The sequence below is a fragment of the Gobius niger genome (genome assembly GCF_951799975.1).
Source record: "Gobius niger genome assembly, chromosome: 19".
NCBI classification, from domain to species: Eukaryota; Metazoa; Chordata; class Actinopteri; order Gobiiformes; family Gobiidae; genus Gobius; species Gobius niger.
In genome coordinates, this window is record NC_136870.1 from 29,327,371 (window position 1) to 29,342,118 (window position 14,748).

Here is a 14,748-nt window from a genome sequence, read left to right on the forward strand (position 1 = left end):
GACCTCAGAGTTCAAAGTCAGTCAATATTTGTGGACGTGATGTTGCAGAAAGTGCCGCGCCCCTCACAGAAACAGAAGAGTCAGACTCGGGCTCGGACTCGGGCTCGGACTCGGACTCGGACTCGGACTCGGACTCGGGCTCAGACTCTCTCAGACTGTATTTCTCTAAAGGCTCTGAGGTGAACAGCAGGTGGCGCTGCAGCGTGACTGACGTGTTTTATCAGCTGTCGGTCTGTGATCAGGACCAGGCTGATGAGGCGTGACAGAAATAACCGCTGAGGCTCAGGAGGATCTGTCTGAGGACAAAGAGGCGCCGAGTCTTTAACCTCAGGAGGATCTATCTGAGGACAAAGAGGCCCCGAGTCTTTAACCTCAGGAGGATCTATCTGAGGACAAAGAGGCCCCGAGTCTTTAACCTCAGGAGGATCTGTCTGAGGACAAAGAGGCGCCGAGTCTTTAACCTCAGGAGGATCTATCTGAGGACAAAGAGGCCCCGAGTCTTTAACTTCAGGAGGATCTATCTGAGGACAAAGAGGCGCCGAGTCTTTAACCTCAGGAGGATCTGTCTGAGGACAAAGAGGCGCCGAGTCTTTAACCTCAGGAGGATCTATCTGAGGACAAAGAGGCCCCGAGTCTTTAACCTCAGGAGGATCTGTCTGAGGACAAAGAGGCGACGAGTCTCTAACCTCAGGAGGATCTGTCTGAGGACAAAGAGGCGACGAGTCTCTAACCTCAGGAGGATCTATCTGAGGACAAAGAGGCCCCGAGTCTTTAACCTCAGGAGGATCTGTCTGAGGACAAAGAGGCGACGAGTCTCTAACCTCAGGAGGATCTGTCTGAGGACAAAGAGGCGACGAGTCTCTAACCTCAGGAGGATCTATCTGAGGACAAAGAGGAGACGAGTCTTTGACCTCAGGATGGTTCTGTCTGAGGACAAAGAGGCGCCGGAGTCTCTAACCTCAGGAGGATCTATCTGAGGACAAAGAGGCGCCGAGTCTTTAACCTCAGGAGGATCTGTCTGAGGACAAAGAGGCGCCGAGTCTTTAACCTCAGGAGGATCTATCTGAGGACAAAGAGGCCCCGAGTCTTTAACCTCAGGAGGATCTGTCTGAGGACAAAGAGGCGACGAGTCTCTAACCTCAGGAGGATCTATCTGAGGACAAAGAGGCGACGAGTCTCTAACCTCAGGAGGATCTATCTGAGGACAAAGAGGCCCCGAGTCTTTAACCTCAGGAGGATCTGTCTGAGGACAAAGAGGCGACGAGTCTCTAACCTCAGGAGGATCTGTCTGAGGACAAAGAGGCGACGAGTCTCTAACCTCAGGAGGATCTATCTGAGGACAAAGAGGAGACGAGTCTTTGACCTCAGGATGGTTCTGTCTGAGGACAAAGAGGCGCCGGAGTCTCTAACCTCAGGAGGATCTATCTGAGGACAAAGAGGTGACGAGTCTTTGACCTCAGGAGGATCTATCTGAGGACAAAGAGGAGACGAGTCTTTAACCTCAGGAGGATCTGTCTGAGGACAAAGAGGCGCCGGAGTCTCTAACATCAGGAGGATCTATCTGAGGACAAAGAGGCGCCGAGTCTCTAACCTCAGGAGGATCTATCTGAGGACAAAGAGGAGCCGAGTCTCTAACCTCAGGAGGATCTATCTGAGGACAAAGAGGCGACGAGTCTCTAACCTCAGGAGGATCTATCTGAGGACAAAGAGGAGCCGAGTCTCTAACCTCAGGAGGATCTATCTGAGGACAAAGAGGAGCCGAGTCTCTAACCTCAGGAGGATCTATCTGAGGACAAAGAGGCGACGAGTCTCTAACCTCAGGAGGATCTATCTGAGGACAAAGAGGCGCCGGAGTCTCTAACCTCAGGAGGATCTATCTGAGGACAAAGAGGCGACGAGTCTTTAACCTCAGGTGGATCTATCTGAGGACAAAGAGGCGACGAGTCTTTGACCTCAGGATGATTCTGTTCTTTAAACATCGTCATGACTCTTGTTGAGCTGCTCCTGGGTCACAAACGCAGCTGTGAGATCAGAAGGAAACTGATTCAGGATCCAGTTTGTCTCCAAGAAATGTAGAAAAACATGGAATAAAGCCACATAAAAGTGAAGCCATTTTGTCATATTTCTGATGATGTAAAATCAACATATTATTCTGATTATTCTGATTATTCTGATTGTTCAGAGCGAAGCAGCTGCTGTAGAGTCGTGTCCTCGGGTCAGATGTTCCTCCAGACGTGTCTCAACTCGCCCGGATTCCACACATTTCACTCTCCAGCTCAGAGAGAAGAGAGCGAGGACAGAGCAGAGCCTGAGGAGGGCTCAGGTCTGAGGAGGCGGAGTCAGAGAGGGAAGAGGAGGCGGAGTCACAGACCGAGGACAGAGCCGGGCTCAGGTCTGAGGAGGCGGAGTCAAGAGGAGGCGGAGTCAAAGAGGAGGCGGAGTCAAAGACCGAGGACAGAGACGGGCTCAGGTCTGAGGAGGCGGAGTCGAGAGGGAAGAGGAGGCGGAGTCAAAGACCGAGGACAGAGCCGGGCTCAGGTCTGAGGAGGCGGAGTCAAAGACCGAGGACAGAGACGGGCTCAGGTCTGAGGAGGCGGAGTCGAGAGGGAAGAGGAGGCGGAGTCAAAGACCGAGGACAGAGCCGGGCTCAGGTCTGAGGAGGCGGAGTCAAGAGGGAAGAGAGAGCAGAGCCTGAGGGGGCGGAGTCAAAGAGCGAGGACAGAGCAGAGCCTGAGGAGGCGGAGTCAAAGACCGAGGACAGAGCCGGGCTCAGGTCTGAGGAGGCGGAGTCAAAGACCGAGGACAGAGACGGGCTCAGGTCTGAGGAGGCGGAGTCGAGAGGGAAGAGGAGGCGGAGTCATAGAGCGAGGACAGAGCCGGGCTCAGGTCTGAGGAGGCGGAGTCAAAGAGGAGGCGGAGTCAAAGAGGAGGCGGAGTCAAAGAGCGAGGACAGAGCCGGGCTCAGGTCTGAGGAGGCGGAGTCGAGAGGAGGCGGAGTCAAGAGGAGGCGGAGTCAAAGAGCGAGGACAGAGCCGGGCTCAGGTCTGAGGAGGCGGAGTCAAAGAGCGAGGAAAGAGCAGAGCCGTCTGAGGAGGCGGAGTCAAGAGGGAAGAGGAGGCGGAGTCAAAGAGGAGGCGGAGTCAAAGAGCGAGGACAGAGACGGGTTCAGGTCTGAGGAGGCGGAGTCAAGAGGGAAGAGGAGGCGGAGTCAAAGAGGAGGCGGAGTCAAAGAGGAGGTGGAGTCAAAGACCGGGAATAATATGTGTGTCATTTAACCTCTGACCCCACCTTCACCCAGTGCATTTCCTCCGGCTCAGCTTCACCCAAATCTAAAGCTTCTGGACCGGAGCTCACAGTCTGTCGGCCAGTGTCGCACCTCATTTGAAAGCTAAGACCAACAAAACTCATCTAAACTCATCTTTTTCCTGGCGCTGTTGCCGTGTTTCCGTCACTTGTTTTGTCAGTTTCCTTTGTTCTCGTCACCTTTTCTTGTGGTGAAGCTTTCAGATTTGGGTAAAGCTGAACAGGAGAAGTTGTGCTGGTTCAGGTGGGGGGTCAGAGGTTCAAAGCCTGGGGTGGAGGCGGAAACTCAGACCCATTGTCCCTGAAAGATCAATGACCTGCAGGAGCGTTTCATACTGTTCCAAAGTCCAGGTTTAGTCCTGGTTTAGTCCTGGTTTAGTCCTGGTTTAGTCCTGGTTTAGCCCTGGTTTAGTCCTGGTTTAGACCTGGTTTAGTCCTGGTTTAGTCCAGGTTAAGTCCTGGTTTAGTCCTGGTTTAGTCCTGGTTTAGTCCTGGTTTAGTCCTGGTTTAGTCCTGGTTTAGCCCTGGTTTAGTCCTGGTTTAGACCTGGTTTAGTCCTGGTTTAGTCCTGGTTTAGTCCTGGTTTAGTCCTGGTTTAGTCCTGGTTTAGTCCTGGTTTAGACCTGGTTTAGTCCTGGTTTAGTCCCTCTTTAGTCCTGGTTTAGTCCTGGTTTAGACCTGGTTTAGTCCTGGTTTAGTCCTGGTTTAGACCTGGTTTAGTCCTGGTTTAGTCCCTCTTTAGTCCTGGTTTAGTCCTGGTTTAGACCTGGTTTAGTCCTGGTTTAGTCCTGGTTTAGTCCTGGTTTAGACCTGGTTTAGTCCTGGTTTAGTCCTGGTTTAGACCTGGTTTAGTCCTGGTTTAGTCCCTGTTACGTCCTGGTTTAGTCCTGGTTTAGTCCTGGTTTAGTCCTGGTTTAGTCCAGGTTTAGTCCTGGTTTAGTCCTGGTTTAGTCCTGGTTTAGTCCTGGTTTAGCCCTGGTTTAGTCCTGGTTTAGTCCTTGGACCTGGTCTGGATCCTGGTCTTGAAACTGCTGAAATTGCAGAAGCTACAGAAATGGCTGAAAGACCTGAATGCACCTGAAGTTCCATTACAGTGAATGGGCAGATTTCCCCATACAAATGAATAGTAGAATTCCCCATACAAATGAATGGCAGAATTCCCCATACAAATGAATGGCAGAATTCCCCATACAAATGAATGGCAGAATTCCCCATACAAATGAATGGCAGATTTCCCCATACAAATGAATGGCAGAATTCCCCATACAAATGAATGGTAGAATTCCCCATACAAATGAATGGTAGAATTCCCCATACAAATGAATGGTAGAATTCCCCATACAAATGAATGGCAGAATTCCCCATACAAATGAATGGCAGAATTCCCCATACAAATGAATGGTAGAATTCCCCATACAAATGAATGGTAGAATTCCCCATACAAATGAATGGCAGATTTCCCCATACAAATGAATGGTAGAATTCCCCATACAAATGAATGGCAGATTTCCCCATACAAATGAATGGCAGAATTCCCCATACAAAAAGAATGGCAGATTTCCCCATACAAATGAATGGCAGAATTCCCCATACAAATGAATGGCAGAATTCCCCATACAAATGAATGGCAGAATTCCCCATACAAATGAATGGCAGATTTCCCCATACAAATGAATGGTAGAATTCCCCATATAAATGAATGGTAGAATTCGCCATACAAATGAATGGTAGAATTCCCCATACAAATGAATGGTAGAATTCCCCTTCCAAATGAATGGTAGAATTCCCCATACAAATGAATGGTAGAATTCCCCATACAAATGAATGGCAGATTTCCCCATACAAATGAATGGTAGAATTCCCCATACAAATGAATGGTAGAAGTCCCCATACAAATGAATGGTAGAATTCCCCATACAAATGAATGGTAGAATTCCCCATACAAATGAATGGTAGAATTCCCCATACAAATGAATGGTAGAATTCCCCATACAAATGAATGGCAGAATTCCCCATACAAATGAATGGTAGAATTTCCCATACAAATGAATGGCAGAATTCCCCATACAAATGAATGGTAGAATTCCCCATACAAATGAATGGTAGAATTCCCCATACAAATGAATGGTAGATTTCCCCATATAAATGAATGGCAGAATTCACCATACAAATGAATGGCAGAATTCCCCATACAAATGAATGGCAGAATTCCCCATACAAATGAATGGCAGAATTCCCCATACAAATGAATGGTAGAATTCCCCATTAAAATGAATGGCAGAATTCCCCATACAAATGAATGGTAGAATTCCCCATACAAATGAATGGCAGAATTCCCCATACAAATGAATGGTAGAATTCCCCATACAAATGAATGACAGAATTCCCCATACAAATGAATGGTAGAATTCCCCATACAAATGAATGGTAGATTTCCCCATACAAATGAATGACAGAATTCCCCATACAAATGAATGACAGAATTCCCCATACAAATGAATGGCAGAATTCCCCATACAAATGAATGGAAGAATTCCCCATACAAATGAATGGCAGAATTCCCCATACAAATGAATGACAGAATTCCCCATACAAATGAATGGTAGAATTCCCCATACAAATGAATGGCAGAATTCCCCATACAAATGAATGACAGAATTCCCCATACAAATGAATGGTAGAATTCCCCATACAAATGAATGGTAGAATTCCCCATACAAATGAATGGCAGAATTCCCCATATAAATGAATGGCAGAATTCCCCATACAAATGAATGCTAGAATTCCCCATACAAATGAATGGTAGAATTCCCCATACAAATGAATGGCAGAATTCCCCATACAAATGAATGGTAGAATTCCCCATACAAATGAATGACAGAATTCCCCATACAAATGAATGGTAGAATTCCCCATACAAATGAATGGTAGAATTCCCCATACAAATGAATGGTAGAATTCCCCATACAAATGAATAGTAGAATTCCCCATACACATGAATGGTAGAATTCCCCATACAAATGAATGGCAGAATTCCCCATACAAATGAATGGCAGAATTCCCCATACAAATGAATGGTAGAATTCCCCATACAAATGAATGGCAGAATTCCCCATACAAATGAATGGTAGAATTCCCCATACAAATGAATGGCAGAATTCCCCATACAAATGAATGGCAGAATTCCCCATACAAGTCTGACCTGGATGTTCTGTCTCCTGGAGAACATTACCTGGATGTTCTGTCTCCTGAAGAACATGACCTGGATGTTCTGTCTCCTGGAGAACATGACCTGGATGTTCTGTCTCCTGAAGAACATGACCTGGATGTTCTGTCTCCTGGAGAGCATTACCTGGATGTTCTGTCTCCTGGAGAACATGACCTGGATGTTCTGTCTCCTGGAGAACATGACCTGGATGTTCTGTCTCCTGGAGAACATTACCTGGATGTTCTGTCTCCTGGAGAACATGACCTGGATGTTCTGTCTCCTGGAGAACATGACCTGGATGTTCTGTCTCCTGGAGAGCATTACCTGGATGTTCTGTCTCCTGGAGAACATAACCTGGATGTTTTGTCTCCTGGAGAACATTACCTGGATGTTCTGTCTCCTGGAGAGCATTACCTGGATGTTCTGTCTCCTGGAGAACATGACCTGGATGTTCTGTCTCCTGGAGAACATGACCTGGATGTTCTGTCTCCTGGAGAACATGACCTGGCTGTTCTGTCTCCTGGAGAACATGACCTGGATGTTCTGTCTCCTGGAGAACATTACCTGGATGTTCTGGCGCGCCTCCTCCACAGGCTTCAGCTCGTGTCCTCGATGCTCCTCCTCCACACAGCCCTCACACACGCACAGCCGGTCGGCGAGGCAGAACCAGGCCAGGCCGCGGTGATGAAGCTCACACGTCTTCCTCTCGATGTCCCTCAGAGGATCCACCAGGCGGTGAGCGGAGAACTTGGGGTTCTCCACGTGGGGCCTGAGGTGGGCCTCGCAGTACGACACCAGGCAGGTCAGGCAGGACTTCAGGGCGGGGCGGGGGGCGTCGATACAGGAGTCGCAGAGGACCGAGTCTGAGGCCACGCCCTCTGAGGCCACGCCTTCTGAGGCCACGCCCTCTGAGGCCACGCCCTCTGAGGCCTCAGAGTCTGCTGCTGCGAGGTCCTGAGGAGACGCAAGGAGAGATGATTATCAGAGAGACGAGGAGCGAGGAGGAGCTACGATTAAAGGAGTCTGAGTCCTCGTCTGGACTAAAGTCTCTGAGTCTCGTCTGGTCTAAAGCCTCTGAGTCTCGTCTGGACTAAAGTCTCTGAGTCTCGTCTGGACTAAAGTCTCTGAGTCTCGTCTGGACTAAAGCCTCTGAGTCTCGTCTAAAGTCTCTGAGTCTCGTCTGGACTAAAGTCTCTGAGTCCTCGTCTGGTCTAAAGTCTCTGAGTCTCGTCTGGTCTAAAGCCTCTGAGTCTCGTCTAAAGCCTCTGAGTCTCGTCTGGACTAAAGCCTCTGAGTCTCGTCTGGACTAAAGCCTCTGAGTCTCGTCTGGACTAAAGCCTCTGAGTCTCGTCTAAAGTCTCTGAGTCTCGTCTGGACTAAAGTCTCTGAGTCTCGTCTAAAGTCTCTGAGTCTCGTCTAAAGTCTCTGAGTCTCGTCTAAAGCCTCTGAGTCTCGTCTGGTCTAAAGTCTCTGAGTCTCGTCTCGTCTAAAGCCTCTGAGTCTCGTCTAAAGCCTCTGAGTCTCGTCTGGACTAAAGCCTCTGAGTCTCGTCTGGACTAAAGCCTCTGAGTCTCGTCTAAAGTCTCTGAGTCTCGTCTAAAGTCTCTGAGTCTCGTCTAAAGTCTCTGAGTCTCGTCTAAAGCCTCTGAGTCTCGTCTCGTCTAAAGTCTCTGAGTCTCGTCTAAAGTCTCTGAGTCTCGTCTAAAGTCTCTGAGTCTCGTCTGGACTAAAGCCTCTGAGTCTCGTCTGGTCTAAAGTCTCTGAGTCTCGTCTAAAGTCTCTGAGTCTCGTCTGGACTAAAGTCTCTGAGTCTCGTCTGGACTAAAGCCTCTGAGTCTCGTCTAAAGTCTCTGAGTCTCGTCTGGACTAAAGTCTCTGAGTCTCGTCTAAAGTCTCTGAGTCTCGTCTGGACTAAAGCCTCTGAGTCTCGTCTAAAGTCTCTGAGTCTCGTCTGGACTAAAGTCTCTGAGTCTCGTCTAAAGTCTCTGAGTCTCGTCTGGACTAAAGCCTCTGAGTCTCGTCTAAAGTCTCTGAGTCTCGTCTGGACTAAAGTCTCTGAGTCTCGTCTAAAGTCTCTGAGTCTCGTCTAAAGTCTCTGAGTCTCGTCTAAAGTCTCTGAGTCTCGTCTAAAGTCTCTGAGTCTCGTCTGGACTAAAGCCTCTGAGTCTCGTCTGGACTAAAGTCTCTGAGTCTCGTCTGGACTAAAGTCTCTGAGTCTCGTCTGGACTAAAGTCTCTGAGTCTCGTCTGGTCTAAAGCCTCTGAGTCTCGTCTGGACTAAAGCCTCTGAGTCTCGTCTGGTCTAAAGTCTCTGAGTCTCGTCTGGACTAAAGTCTCTGAGTCTCGTCTGGACTAAAGCCTCTGAGTCTCGTCTGGTCTAAAGTCTCTGAGTCTCGTCTGGTCTAAAGCCTCTGAGTCTCGTCTGGTCTAAAGTCTCTGAGTCTCGTCTGGTCTAAAGCCTCTGAGTCTCGTCTGGACTAAAGTCTCACCTCTGAGTCTCGTCTGGACTAAAGCCTCTGAGTCTCGTCTGGTCTAAAGTCTCTGAGTCTCGTCTGGACTAAAGCCTCTGAGTCTCGTCTGGTCTAAAGTCTCTGAGTCTCGTCTGGACTAAAGTCTCTGAGTCTCGTCTGGACTAAAGCCTCTGAGTCTCGTCTGGTCTAAAGTCTCTGAGTCTCGTCTGGTCTAAAGCCTCTGAGTCTCGTCTGGACTAAAGTCTCACCTCTGAGTCTCGTCTGGACTAAAGTCTCTGAGTCTCGTCTGGACTAAAGTCTCTGAGTCTCGTCTGGACTAAAGTCTCTGAGTCTCGTCTGGACTAAAGTCTCTGAGTCTCGTCTGGACTAAAGTCTCTGAGTCTCGTCTGGACTAAAGTCTCTGAGTCTCGTCTGGACTAAAGCCTCTGAGTCTCGTCTGGTCTAAAGCCTCTGAGTCTCGTCTGGACTAAAGTCTCACCTCTGAGTCTCGTCTGGACTAAAGTCTCTGAGTCTCGTCTGGACTAAAGCCTCTGAGTCTCGTCTGGACTAAAGCCTCTGAGTCTCGTCTGGTCTAAAGTCTCTGAGTCTCGTCTGGACTAAAGCCTCTGAGTCTCGTCTGGACTAAAGTCTCTGAGTCTCGTCTGGACTAAAGCCTCTGAGTCTCGTCTGGTCTAAAGTCTCTGAGTCTCGTCTGGACTAAAGCCTCTGAGTCTCGTCTGGACTAAAGCCTCTGAGTCTCGTCTGGTCTAAAGTCTCTGAGTCTCGTCTGGACTAAAGTCTCTGAGTCTCGTCTGGACTAAAGCCTCTGAGTCTCGTCTGGTCTAAAGCCTCTGAGTCTCGTCTGGACTAAAGTCTCTGAGTCTCGTCTGGACTAAAGCCTCTGAGTCTCGTCTGGACTAAAGTCTCTGAGTCTCGTCTGGTCTAAAGTCTCTGAGTCTCGTCTGGTCTAAAGCCTCTGAGTCTCGTCTGGTCTAAAGTCTCTGAGTCTCGTCTGGTCTAAAGCCTCTGAGTCCTCGTCTGGTCTAAAGTCTCTGAGTCTCGTCTGGACTAAAGTCTCTGAGTCTCGTCTGGTCTAAAGTCTCTGAGTCTCGTCTGGTCTAAAGCCTCTGAGTCTCGTCTGGTCTAAAGTCTCTGAGTCTCGTCTGGTCTAAAGCCTCTGAGTCCTCGTCTGGTCTAAAGTCTCTGAGTCTCGTCTGGTCTAAAGCCTCTGAGTCTCGTCTGGTCTAAAGCCTCTGAGTCTCGTCTGGTCTAAAGTCTCTGAGTCTCGTCTGGACTAAAGTCTCTGAGTCTCGTCTGGTCTAAAGTCTCTGAGTCTCGTCTGGACTAAAGCCTCTGAGTCTCGTCTGGTCTAAAGTCTCTGAGTCTCGTCTGGTCTAAAGTCTCTGAGTCTCGTCTGGACTAAAGCCTCTGAGTCTCGTCTGGACTAAAGTCTCTGAGTCTCGTCTGGACTAAAGTCTCTGAGTCTCGTCTGGACTAAAGCCTCTGAGTCTCGTCTGGACTAAAGCCTCTGAGTCTCGTCTGGTCTAAAGCCTCTGAGTCTCGTCTGGACTAAAGTCTCTGAGTCTCGTCTGGACTAAAGTCTCTGAGTCTCGTCTGGACTAAAGCCTCTGAGTCTCGTCTGGACTAAAGCCTCTGAGTCTCGTCTGGACTAAAGCCTCTGAGTCTCGTCTGGACTAAAGTCTCTGAGTCTCGTCTGGACTAAAGCCTCTGAGTCTCGTCTAAAGTCTCTGAGTCTCGTCTAAAGTCTCTGAGTCTCGTCTGGACTAAAGCCTCTGAGTCTCGTCTGGTCTAAAGTCTCTGAGTCTCGTCTGGACTAAAGCCTCTGAGTCTCGTCTGGACTAAAGCCTCTGAGTCTCGTCTGGACTAAAGCCTCTGAGTCTCGTCTGGTCTAAAGTCTCTGAGTCTCGTCTAAAGTCTCTGAGTCTCGTCTGGTCTAAAGTCTCTGAGTCTCGTCTAAAGTCTCTGAGTCTCGTCTGGTCTAAAGTCTCTGAGTCTCGTCTAAAGTCTCTGAGTCTCGTCTGGTCTAAAGCCTCTGAGTCTCGTCTGGACTAAAGCCTCTGAGTCTCGTCTGGACTAAAGTCTCTGAGTCTCGTCTGGACTAAAGTCTCTGAGTCTCGTCTAAAGTCTCTGAGTCTCGTCTGGTCTAAAGTCTCTGAGTCTCGTCTAAAGTCTCTGAGTCTCGTCTGGACTAAAGCCTCTGAGTCTCGTCTGGACTAAAGCCTCTGAGTCTCGTCTAAAGTCTCTGAGTCTCGTCTGGACTAAAGCCTCTGAGTCTCGTCTGGTCTAAAGTCTCTGAGTCTCGTCTGGACTAAAGCCTCTGAGTCTCGTCTGGTCTAAAGTCTCTGAGTCTCGTCTGGTCTAAAGCCTCTGAGTCTCGTCTGGTCTAAAGTCTCTGAGTCTCGTCTGGACTAAAGCCTCTGAGTCTCGTCTGGTCTAAAGCCTCTGAGTCTCGTCTGGTCTAAAGCCTCTGAGTCTCGTCTGGTCTAAAGCCTCTGAGTCTCGTCTGGACTAAAGCCTCTGAGTCTCGTCTGGACTAAAGTCTCTGAGTCTCGTCTGGACTAAAGCCTCTGAGTCTCGTCTAAAGCCTCTGAGTCTCGTCTGGTCTAAAGTCTCTGAGTCTCGTCTGGACTAAAGCCTCTGAGTCTCGTCTGGTCTAAAGTCTCTGAGTCTCGTCTGGACTAAAGTCTCTGAGTCTCGTCTAAAGTCTCTGAGTCTCGTCTGGACTAAAGCCTCTGAGTCTCGTCTGGACTAAAGTCTCTGAGTCTCGTCTGGTCTAAAGCCTCTGAGTCTCGTCTGGTCTAAAGCCTCTGAGTCTCGTCTAAAGCCTCTGAGTCTCGTCTGGACTAAAGTCTCTGAGTCTCGTCTGGACTAAAGTCTCTGAGTCTCGTCTGGACTAAAGCCTCTGAGTCTCGTCTGGACTAAAGCCTCTGAGTCTCGTCTGGTCTAAAGCCTCTGAGTCTCGTCTAAAGCCTCTGAGTCTCGTCTGGACTAAAGTCTCTGAGTCTCGTCTGGACTAAAGTCTCTGAGTCTCGTCTGGTCTAAAGTCTCTGAGTCTCGTCTGGACTAAAGTCTCTGAGTCTCGTCTGGACTAAAGTCTCTGAGTCTCGTCTGGACTAAAGCCTCTGAGTCTCGTCTGGACTAAAGTCTCTGAGTCTCGTCTGGTCTAAAGTCTCTGAGTCTCGTCTGGACTAAAGTCTCTGAGTCTCGTCTGGACTAAAGTCTCTGAGTCTCGTCTGGACTAAAGTCTCTGAGTCTCGTCTAAAGTCTCTGAGTCTCGTCTGGACTAAAGTCTCTGAGTCTCGTCTAAAGTCTCTGAGTCTCGTCTGGACTAAAGCCTCTGAGTCTCGTCTGGACTAAAGTCTCTGAGTCTCGTCTGGTCTAAAGCCTCTGAGTCTCGTCTGGTCTAAAGCCTCTGAGTCTCGTCTAAAGCCTCTGAGTCTCGTCTGGACTAAAGCCTCTGAGTCTCGTCTAAAGCCTCTGAGTCTCGTCTAAAGCCTCTGAGTCTCGTCTAAAGTCTCTGAGTCTCGTCTGGACTAAAGTCTCTGAGTCTCGTCTGGACTAAAGTCTCTGAGTCTCGTCTGGACTAAAGCCTCTGAGTCTCGTCTGGACTAAAGCCTCTGAGTCTCGTCTGGTCTAAAGCCTCTGAGTCTCGTCTAAAGCCTCTGAGTCTCGTCTGGACTAAAGTCTCTGAGTCTCGTCTGGACTAAAGTCTCTGAGTCTCGTCTGGTCTAAAGTCTCTGAGTCTCGTCTGGACTAAAGTCTCTGAGTCTCGTCTGGACTAAAGTCTCTGAGTCTCGTCTGGACTAAAGCCTCTGAGTCTCGTCTGGACTAAAGTCTCTGAGTCTCGTCTGGACTAAAGTCTCTGAGTCTCGTCTGGACTAAAGTCTCTGAGTCTCGTCTGGACTAAAGTCTCTGAGTCTCGTCTGGACTAAAGTCTCTGAGTCTCGTCTGGACTAAAGTCTCTGAGTCTCGTCTGGACTAAAGCCTCTGAGTCTCGTCTGGACTAAAGCCTCTGAGTCTCGTCTGGTCTAAAGCCTCTGAGTCTCGTCTGGACTAAAGTCTCTGAGTCTCGTCTGGACTAAAGTCTCTGAGTCTCGTCTGGACTAAAGTCTCTGAGTCTCGTCTGGACTAAAGTCTCTGAGTCTCGTCTGGACTAAAGTCTCTGAGTCTCGTCTGGACTAAAGCCTCTGAGTCTCGTCTGGACTAAAGTCTCTGAGTCTCGTCTGGACTAAAGCCTCTGAGTCTCGTCTGGACTAAAGTCTCTGAGTCTCGTCTGGACTAAAGCCTCTGAGTCTCGTCTGGACTAAAGCCTCTGAGTCTCGTCTGGTCTAAAGCCTCTGAGTCTCGTCTGGTCTAAAGCCTCTGAGTCTCGTCTGGACTAAAGTCTCTGAGTCTCGTCTGGACTAAAGTCTCTGAGTCTCGTCTGGACTAAAGTCTCTGAGTCTCGTCTGGTCTAAAGTCTCTGAGTCTCGTCTGGACTAAAGTCTCTGAGTCTCGTCTGGTCTAAAGCCTCTGAGTCTCGTCTGGACTAAAGTCTCTGAGTCTCGTCTGGTCTAAAGCCTCTGAGTCTCGTCTGGACTAAAGCCTCTGAGTCTCGTCTGGTCTAAAGTCTCTGAGTCTCGTCTGGACTAAAGCCTCTGAGTCTCGTCTGGACTAAAGCCTCTGAGTCTCGTCTGGACTAAAGCCTCTGAGTCTCGTCTGGACTAAAGTCTCTGAGTCTCGTCTGGACTAAAGCCTCTGAGTCTCGTCTGGACTAAAGCCTCTGAGTCTCGTCTGGACTAAAGCCTCTGAGTCTCGTCTGGTCTAAAGTCTCTGAGTCTCGTCTGGTCTAAAGTCTCTGAGTCTCGTCTGGACTAAAGTCTCTGAGTCTCGTCTGGACTAAAGTCTCTGAGTCTCGTCTGGACTAAAGCCTCTGAGTCTCGTCTGGTCTAAAGTCTCTGAGTCTCGTCTGGTCTAAAGTCTCTGAGTCTCGTCTGGACTAAAGTCTCTGAGTCTCGTCTGGACTAAAGCCTCTGAGTCTCGTCTGGACTAAAGCCTCTGAGTCTCGTCTGGACTAAAGTCTCTGAGTCTCGTCTGGACTAAAGTCTCTGAGTCTCGTCTGGACTAAAGTCTCTGAGTCTCGTCTCGTCTAAAGCCTCTGAGTCTCGTCTGGACTAAAGTCTCTGAGTCTCGTCTGGACTAAAGTCTCTGAGTCTCGTCTGGACTAAAGTCTCTGAGTCTCGTCTGGTCTAAAGTCTCTGAGTCTCGTCAGGACTAAAGTCTCTGAGTCTCGTCTGGACTAAAGCCTCTGAGTCTCGTCTGGTCTAAAGTCTCTGAGTCTCGTCTGGACTAAAGCCTCTGAGTCTCGTCTGGACTAAAGTCTCTGAGTCTCGTCTGGTCTAAAGCCTCTGAGTCTCGTCTGGACTAAAGCCTCTGAGTCTCGTCTGGACTAAAGTCTCTGAGTCTCGTCTGGTCTAAAGTCTCTGAGTCTCGTCTAAAGTCTCTGAGTCTCGTCTGGTCTAAAGTCTCTGAGTCTCGTCTAAAGTCTCTGAGTCTCGTCTGGACTAAAGTCTCTGAGTCTCGTCTGGACTAAAGTCTCTGAGTCTCGTCTGGTCTAAAGCCTCTGAGTCTCGTCTGGACTAAAGTCTCTGAGTCTCGTCTGGTCTAAAGTCTCTGAGTCTCGTCTGGACTAAAGCCTCTGAGTCTCGTCTGGTCTAAAGTCTCTGAGTCTCGTCTGGACTAAAGTCTCTGAGTCTCGTCTGGTCTAAAGCCTCTGAGTCTCGTCTGG

General features: G+C 49.1%; 1 protein-coding gene across 1 annotated transcript in view; it reads right to left on the reverse strand.

Annotated features, from left to right (window-relative positions):
• Positions 1-14,748, reverse strand: part of LOC306978808 (uncharacterized protein) — a gene marked incomplete at both ends in the record, with an annotated part of 43,966 nt that overhangs the window by 17,353 nt on the left and 11,865 nt on the right. The window contains one exon of the mRNA XM_079577488.1: positions 7,076-7,465. Coding sequence (XP_079433614.1) covers positions 7,076-7,465 — 390 coding nt within the window. The remainder of the gene's footprint in view (positions 1-7,075; positions 7,466-14,748) is intronic.